Below are 8955 nucleotides of genomic sequence, written 5' to 3'. Positions count from 1 at the left end.
CACACCTCAAGTACTGTGTCCAGTTCTGGGCCCCCCAGTTCAGGAAGGATATCGAGGTCCTGGAGCGGGTCCAAAGGAGGGCAACCAGGCTGGTGAAGGGACTCGAGCACAGATCCTATGAGGAGAGGCTGAGAGAGCTGGGGGTGTTCAGCCTGGAGAAGAGGAGGCTCAGGGGAGACCTCATCACTCCCTACAACTCCCTGAAAGGAGGGTGTAGCCAGGTGGGGGTTGGTCTCTTTTCCCAGGGAACTCTCAGCAAGACAAGAGAGCACGGTCTTAAGTTGTGCCAGGGGAGGTTTAGGTTGGACATTAGAAATAATTTCTTTACAGAGAGAGTGATCAGACATTGGAATGGGCTGCCCAGGGAAGTAGTGGATTCTCCGTCCCTGGAGATATTTAAAAAGAGACTGGATGTGGCACTCAGTGCCATGGTCTGGTAACTGCAACGGTGGTTCAAGGGTTGGACTTGATGATCTCTGAGGTCCCTTACAACCCAGCCAGTTCTATGATTCTATGAAAACACCCTTCTGAAGCTCCTATTAACACATTGTAAAAGTGATATTTTTTACCTTAGTACCTAACTGGTATTGACTACCACCAGGGTGTTTTTAAAAGTTTAATAAAAACTATGGGTAGCTAAAACATAGCTTTAATGTTGTTTTAACCCTGGGCCATCAGTGGCATCCATTTACTGAAGGAAGACAGAGAGAGGACACATTCCTCCTGAATTGCAGCTCTGTCTTGGATGTAGACTTCCCAAGACAAACCTCCTTTTCATATATGCAACAACAGCAAACCACTCACCTCCAGCCTCAGAGAGGAGTTTCCAGCAACAGGAAAAATCCTCTGGCACAGTGTCCCAGAGCCTGCAAGAACTTAGCAAGTCCTACAAAACCAGATGCAAACTCGAGCAAGTGCTGAGTTACCCAAGCTAAAGGTAGCTTTTAACTGAGTTTCTTCAAAGTGAAGGCATACTTTTTATTCCTGTGGGGAAAATGAAAAAACCTTCTGTAGGTTGTTCCAAGGTGTTCTCAGGGACTAGACTAGCAAAGACAACTTAACAACCAGTCACAGTTTAGCCAAACGTAGAAGATGCAGTAAAAACAAAACCAAAAAGTAACCACTATTGGTTTGTGTAGCACAGCTCCAGTTCCAACAGCACATACCGGGTGGTGACCACAGGTTGTTAAAGATGCCAAGTCTCTGATTTCCCTTTCATGAAAGCCAAAACTGAATGAAATACCTGTAATTATCAAGCAAGCATGATAAAGTGATATATTAACTAGAATAAGCAAGTTTCTCATCAGGTATGTATCAGTAGTTTTTATACAACTCCACCTCAACCTCAGGATTTAAGCTGGGCCGAGCATGTTACCACATGCAGTGCTTGCAGTAAAATCACCCAAAATTAATTTTCTCTTATCCTTTCCTTCTCTTAGTTGTTATACAATCTTCTGAAGAAAGATTCAGTCCCCCTAACATAAGAATTTGACTTACAGCCTCTGAAGGAAGGAGTTGGCTGCTGCCAGCTCCCCTAACTCTATCATCCTAACAGTTACCTTCGCTTTGCTGCCTCCTCCCGGTACCCCCACTGGGAGAGCACTGGGACTTCCCTCCCAAGGGGTGGGGGAAGAGATCTGAGCACTGGGGGAAGCATGCACAGCTTTAGCATAGGGAAAAAAATGACACCAAGGAAGCTTAACACTGGGAACCTTTGTGCAGGACAGAGAATATCCATAGCCTGGAGCACTCAGAAAAGATTTAGGTGGGTGGAAAGAGACAGGGGTGAAAGAAAGCACCGTGGGCAGGTTGCCAGTGGGTGTGCATGTGTATGCATACATGGGGGTCCTTGTATTGGCACAGGGAAGTCATGCAGCTTCATTCATTTTCATGAGTTCAGCCCCAAAACATGCAAACTCCTTGAAATACTTCTATAGAGAGAAATCCAAGTTGCACCATTTTGTATTACACACACCCAGACCCCACAAGTGTGTCCAGCTCAAGCAGAAGAAGAAAATAGGGACCAACTCTTATCCCCTGCAATAAGAAGATATCAGTCAAGTGGTTAAAAATTTATTCCCACCCTACAGATGGTACCCAAAGAAACAATACATACAAAGCTCTATTTATCCCACAATCACACAGGCCTCCCAGATTGAATATTTTGAACCATATGACAAAGTTCAAGGTACTTTATTTGTTAGATACAACAGGTAAATGCCACAGGAGAGTTCTTGAACATATGAAAAAAAAATCATGTCACTTAAGTGACCTCCACAATTTACACATTCCAGCAACAGACTGTGTTTATAATGTATGGTTTTAATCATACTGTTAACCTTCTCTTGCGTATCTGCTCCTGTCCTTAAGGGTTCTTTTGTATTTTCAGACATGGCTGCTTTGTTCATTCTTCATATCTACATCAGTCCCCTCCCAAGTCCTGTTGTCATACAGGCTTCTAATTCAGCTGTTCTCTCACTGCACGAGTCTTTGCACTCTATCTACATTTTAGAAGAACTTGTGCACAGCACGAATTAATGCAAATGGCTTTCTCACTGTATGCACTGAAAGCCATGCATCCAGAGGTGTCCTGCCTGAACATGTCTTTCAGTAGTCCAGGCTGTGTTTTTAAACTAATTATAGATTTATAAAAACATATATATATATTTATTAAAAAAAAAAAAAAATCATCGTTGGACACGTACAATGTCTAAGACACAGTTGGTAAAGATGTGAAGTTATCCAGGTATTTCTAACTCTGAAATGATATAGAGTATTACAGTGTAAACTTAGGTTACACAGAAAAATAAATTTTTCTTAAATCAAAAGCTCTGTAACAGAATAAATAATTTTTAAGCTTGAGAAGATTTGCATTGCTTCTTACACAAAGACTTATTAGCTCTATTGTAAAAAAGCCTAGAGGAACTAGGTATAATTTCTGTTGGTGGTTGTAAAACTTAAATACCTGCTTTTGTTCATCATTCCCCTCCTTAAATCTGCTAGAGGTAGATGAAGATAAAACAAACCCCAAAATGTAAGGATTAAGATACTGAAAATAAATTCTAACCCTGCAAATCCAGTGAACGTATGTTCTTACCAAGTTTACTGGAAGTTATTTTTCTCTTTTTTTTTTCTTTTTTTTTTTTTTTTTTTAATAGAACAGTACTCAACTTCTCGTAATGTGTTGTAAAAGACAGTGCTTGATACTGCCATAAAATAATTTTCAAAATGTTCCTGAATAAAGCAGAAGTAGGTCCTGCCTCACACTCTTCTGTCACTGTGCTAAGTTTCCAGGAACTGTCTTGTTGAGGGAACTCTGCCTACTTGGCACTGACCCTGGGCCTCACCCTGAAATAACAAGAGGTCCCACTGAAGGTAAAGCTCAGGGAAAGGTGAGGGAAGTGGGGCTGAAGGCAGGAGAGAGAACAGGGCACATCCATCCTCACATCCATCACCTACCATGAACTTCCTGAAGATTTCTTTGACAACATTTTTAGAATGGGTGTTTGTGTGCAGGGGCTGCAAAATGTTTGGCTGTTACCACAAAATCAGAGATTTTATTAGGCTCATGGGTATTTACAAGATTTCTTGTTGGCATGAAGAAAATTATAAAGCAGTAGCAGAATTTTCTAAAATATGAATGACTTCATGTTCTGTAAGACCAAAAGAAAAATTTAAGATTAACTGTTTAGACCTGATTTCCTACTTTTCTATAGTTTGGCCTGTGGCTCCAAGCCATCCCATTGTCTCCTCAAGCCTCTTTCCACCTGTAGTTTTATCTATTTTCTTCAGCCAAAATTCACCACTGTTGAAGCCAAACATTCATAAGCAAGCAAACAGACATAGGAATGAGTTGGCAGCTGTTTTTAAAACTCCTGAACACAGTATGTTTCCTCTTCATCATTCACCAGACAAGAAGGAGGAAGCATCACCACATACCAAAGGTGCCTCCAAGTTTCTTCACAACAGCAATACTGGCATTATCACAAAGACAGGATTCCTTTTCTTCTTCTCTTTCTGTTTTATAACTGGAGCCACCACCATCTCATTTGCTATGCAAAAATGTAATTATTTCAGTACCATTTCCACAGCAATTTGAAGTGTGCCTTTTTCTCTTTGAAGTTACCATTTAAATTTAATGAAAACAGCAGAACGGACTGAGATGGCAAAACCCCAGCATTTTACATAATTCAGATTGTTTGGTTCAGTTACAGAATAACAACCCTGGCAGTTAAACATAAACGATTGATCTAAATAAATGAGGCAATTTAGTACATTCTAGAATCAACACATATTTAAATACTTGTTTTCCTTCACAATATTATTAATCTCCAGAAAACCTTGCTTCATGGGCGCTGCACCAACTTACTCTTACTGCTTTCCTGCTCACTAAGCTTGAAGTGGGTGTAAGCTAAAATGCCAAACAACGTGCACAGAATCCCAAGGCCTTGATTAACAGACAGTGGATCCTTAAACAAGAGGCACCCTCCCAGGAGGGTGATGCAGAATTTGAAATGTCCGAACATGTTATACCTAGACATCTGTTAAGGAAAACAGCAAACATCAGTTTCCTACTTTTGTAAAAAAGAAACACCTGGGAACTTCCAAACATGCAGTGATAATGTCACCTTCAACTTCAGGCAACTTCCCCACATCTCTGTGGCTGTGAGAACCAACCTCCACCTAAAGCTTTGCACCCTTTGTACACTGCACACCAACTGGCCTGCCAGCACTTCCCCCAGGTAGCCAAAGTCTGGGTAAATATTCTTTGAAGGTCAGTAAGTTAAGACAGTAATTTAACCACCATCACCTATAGAAACCCCAACCCAAGAAACAAAATATGCCAAGACAGGAAGGTGCTTTTCCAGCCTCACCACTCAAGATTAACAGGCAGGTTACCTAACAGGTTTCCCACAGTAAATCAATCTGAATGAACACCCAACACAATGCATCTGGGAAACAGGAGAACTAAGGTGACAAAGGATATGTGACAGGTGACGTATTCCCAATGATCCAGTAAATAGACAAGTTTACCATAAACGCTATTATTCCAGACAGCAGTACCATTATCTGTGGATTAATGGACACAGTCAGCAATACCACACACTTTTGGGGCATTTGTAGGTACATTCCATATTTCTTCAGATTCCTTTACTTCTGAATGCAGAGTTTCAGGCAAGTAAAAGGGATGGAGAACAAACAGGGAAACAGCTTCAAATGGGCACCAACACTGCTGCTGTGTATCAGCAGCTGAGGGTACCATGTCCATGCACACTGATGTAACCACAGCCCCTTCTCCTTTACTCTCAGCAAACAGCTAAGAGAGACTTGGAAAATCTGGCTACTCATACGCCCAGAGGTTGCATCCTTTACCTTTGAGAAAACGGTCTTATTTATGGTCACAGCAAGAACTATTTTGGAAAAGTGGCAAATTTTATTAGGATGAGTACTTGCTATCCCATTTGATAAGCTGGAGTGCTAGGAGAAAGGACCCATCACTGAGCTGCATGATCAGCAGTGGTAAGAATATGCCACTGGGTCTTTTTTGGACACAAGGATAAAGGTAGAAATTACAGCCTTCTTGTTGAAAATAAGCCACCACTTCTAGAGAACAACCAATGTTGGCAACTTCCCACAGAAGAGGAGTTAAGAGTGTCACAAGTGAGCATGCTGACTATCTCTATCTGAGTGGACAGTAAGAGCTGGAACTCGGGCACTTACATATTTTTAATTTAATACACTAGGGGAAGCTTCTGGATTTTGTCAGATTTTCCTGTTGTTCAGATGCCCTCTAAACAGAAACAAGAATAAGGAGGTAAATCAATTGATAGAGACCTCTAAGAGGAAGCTGGGCAGACACAACAAGGTTTGTTGTTTTTTTTCTCTTGCACATGCCCCTTGTCTCCTCATAGACAAGGACTGTACAGAAACCCATTTCAGAAAGAAACAGATCTTACTCTCCAATTTAACTACACCATTGATTATTATTTATGTAAATAAAGTCAATAAAAGCCTTACCACAGCAGAGAGCGTCCAGGGCCCAAATATTCCCCCTTCTCCAAAGACTGGCTCAAAGAAGGGTATGATGAACAACAACATAGCTGAGGACATTGGTGCCTGATAGTACAGCAACTGCATAGAGTTTACCTGCAACTCATGCTGCTTAGCTCCTACCCACTAAAACCAAAAGAGAGGGAGGTTAAACATGAGAAAGAAAAAAAAAAATAACAAAACACAAAAACATAAATTGAAAACCTGAGCAAAAGCAAGCTGGCTACTAACACAGAGGGAGCATCATGTGGTAAATGCTACGTGAACAGATTGTTAAGGATCGTCTCCTAACTGTGTCTAGCTAGAGGCCTAAGTGACAGCCTCTTGCAAGCACACAAGCCAGGTGAGGAGAAAATCATCTGCAGTGGCACTGAATCCCACCCAAGTACCTAAACCTCATTTTTCCCATAGGCTGGGGGTAAAGTATTATACTTCAGAAGAACAAAAAAAAAAAGTAGCAAAGTTGGGAAGAAAATACCAAGTCTTTTATTTTCAAAATAATTCCAGATTCTATGATCCAAGCACCTTTGCCTAAGCAGAGATCTGCTTTGCTTTTGCTCCTTTCATGGTCTCAAGTTGTGCCGGGGGAGGTTTAGGTTGGATATTAGAAAGAATTTCTTTATGGAGAGGGTGATCAGACATTGGAATGGGCTGCCCAGGGAAGTAGTGGATTCTCCTTCCCTGGAGATATTTAAAAAGAGACTGGATGTGGCACTCAGTGCCATGGTCTGGTAACTGCAGCAGTAGTGGATCAAGGGTTGGACTTGGTGATCTCTGAGGTCCCTTCCAACCCAGCCAGTTCTATGATTCTATGATTCTTTCTTCTAATTTTCCCTTACACACAAGCTACCATAACCAGTAAATGCTTGGCTTTCTTTTGACAGTGTATTCCAAATGTGCTGGATTTCATTTCAATACTGACTGTAATTGACTACAACTTGGATTTTCAATGTAGCATGCTTTAAGAAAAATCTTATATCTATGGTTATGAAGACAGATGTTACAAGGAAAAAGACTTTCTTTATATAATTCTGCATACTTATGAATTATTTTGCAACATGGATCCCAGCATATAAACTTGCTAAGGGTTGTTTTTTTGTTTTTTTTTTAACTACAGAATAATTTCTCAGGTACTCCAACACTTCAAGTTATCATGCAGCATCTCTCTCCTCCTGTCTGAAACAGGACAACTATTAACTTATCATTTTGCACACTACAGGTCAAAGAGTACATGTACAAAGAAATTCACGTTTATATTTATGATGACTATCATGTCACCATGACAGAGGACTCCAGTTTAGGAGGTTTTTATGGTCGTGGCTGGTAATGTACTGGTTGTGAGCAGCTAGTACAATGTGACAGCAGAAGGAGCAAAGGCAAGACTCAAATATACCTATTTTTTCAAATATAATCAGTGAGGAAGGTTATACTGTACCTACATATTAATGCACCCTCTACAAAATCACCTTAGACTGTGTACAGTCGAAATTGAAGGAAAATGCTGATAAAATGTAAATAGCTTGGGAATAAACCACAGGATTGATTGAAGGACTGGAAAATGTCCTTTCTAGGGAAAGGCTCAAACGCAAGGCACTTGCTTCAGCAAGGAGAAAACCTGTGCTCCCTAAAAAAACAGAGTGCTACCAAGAAAGTGATCTTCACCCCTTGAAAGGATGCTGATGGCCACGTTAAAGATGACAGCCTAAAGGATGAGCAGTCCCTTAATTTACCAAGGGTTGTGGTGGACCATCATAATTTAGGGTGGGTATTTTGTCGTGTGGTTTTTTAAATTTTTTTAATAAATCACGGAGTATGGGGGGGCTTCCTGGAAGGCAGGGTGCTGCTTCAAGGTGACCTAACCGAGGGAAAGCAACTTGACGAACAATCCCCACTACCCTCCTACCCCTCACCCCTGCCATTACCCACCACTTGGTAGAGGGAGGTCACCAGGACGCCCAAGGTGGCGAACGCCATCCCCAGGAGGCTGAACTTCACGTCGTAGTAGGAGTTGAGGAAGACGCCCAGCGTGATGGGAACCTGTGGAGGAGAAGGCGAGGGAAGGGAAGGGAGTTCAGGCCAGGTCCCTGCCCTCGGCGTCGCCTCAGGACGGGCGGGAGGAGGGAAGGGGATGGGAGCGGGGATACCTGAGATCCTGACACGGGGATCCTGAGGCGACGCCCGCCCCTCCCCCGCTCCCCTCAGCCTCCTCACCAAGGTGAGCTTGATCCGGAGAGGGAAAGTCTTGCCGTAAGCCAGGCTCTGGATGACCACGATGACCGGCGTGGTCATGGCCTTGGCCAGCTGGTAGGTGCCGATGGTGTTGCTCTGCAGGGAGAGGTTGGTGAAGACGACGAAGCCGCAGAAGCTGAGGGCCAAAGGCATCACCTGCGAAGCCTGCAGGCTCTTGGGGGAGAAGGCGCCGAAAGCCTGGCACAGGTAGAGGCCGAGCCAGGTGATGGCGAAGTGCACCAGGGTGAGGCTGAGGTTGGGGAAGCCAAGCCGCACGTACAGCCACTTGTTCAGGAAGACGATGCAGATGGAGGCGGCCAGGTTCACCAGCAGCCCCGCCGCCAGACGGCCCTGCGCCGGCAGCCAGCCCATGGCGGGGACCGAGGCAGCCCGCCGGCTCCCAGCACACCGGCCGCGACCCCGCTGCCACCACCGCCACCTCCCCCGTTTCCTCCGCCGGGACACGTGGGCCCGCGCCTTCCGGTGGCCCCGCCCGCCCCTGAGGCGGAGCTGCGGTCCCGCCCCCCGCAGCGGTGCCGGGGCGGTACCGGGGAAAGGCAGCGGCAGAGAGAGGCAGAGGGTAAACCGGAGAATGCACCAGTGAGGCCGGAGGTGGAGGATCGACCGACCGCTCCCGGGAACAGGAGCTCCGCAGGAAGAAGGCGCAAGGGTAGA

General features: G+C 44.0%; 1 protein-coding gene across 2 annotated transcripts; it reads right to left on the bottom strand.

Annotated features, from left to right (window-relative positions):
• Positions 1-2057: 2057 nt before the first annotated feature.
• On the bottom strand, positions 2058-8700 carry SLC35E3 (solute carrier family 35 member E3). Of its 2 annotated transcripts, XM_030469142.1 has the most exons (5): positions 8263-8700; positions 7978-8088; positions 6019-6177; positions 4988-5070; positions 4065-4533 (listed from the first exon to the last, which is right to left on the bottom strand). In XM_030469142.1, the coding sequence occupies exons 1-5, from the start codon at positions 8650-8652 to the stop codon at positions 4347-4349; spliced, it is 930 nt and encodes a 309-aa protein (XP_030325002.1). In that variant the 5' UTR covers positions 8653-8700; the 3' UTR covers positions 4065-4346. The 2 variants fall into 2 exon arrangements, with proteins under 2 accessions (XP_030325003.1, XP_030325002.1); XM_030469143.1 differs by lacking the exons at positions 4065-4533; positions 4988-5070 and adding an exon at positions 2058-4052.
• Between the last annotated feature and the right edge of the window lie 255 nt (positions 8701-8955).

Source organism: Calypte anna, chromosome 1 (assembly GCF_003957555.1).
Source record: "Calypte anna isolate BGI_N300 chromosome 1, bCalAnn1_v1.p, whole genome shotgun sequence".
Lineage (NCBI taxonomy): Eukaryota > Metazoa > Chordata > Aves > Apodiformes > Trochilidae > Calypte > Calypte anna.
The sequence above is the reverse complement of the archived record's forward strand: the minus strand, read 5'-3'. Positions and strand labels throughout refer to the sequence as shown.

What these genes read in the sequence shown, in the direction of transcription:
- SLC35E3 (XM_030469142.1), bottom strand. Translation starts at nt 8,652, where the DNA reads ATGGGCTGGCTGCCGGCGCAGGGCCGTCTGGCGGCGGGGCTGCTGGTG. An exon ending in TCCGGATCAAGCTCACCTTG is followed by an intron (nt 8,089 to 8,262) that starts GTGAGGAGGCTG and finishes TCTCCTCCACAG; the next exon opens with GTTCCCATCACGCTGGGCGT. An exon ending in TGACCTCCCTCTACCAAGTG is followed by an intron (nt 6,178 to 7,977) that starts GTGGGTAATGGC and finishes TTTTGGTTTTAG; the next exon opens with TGGGTAGGAGCTAAGCAGCA.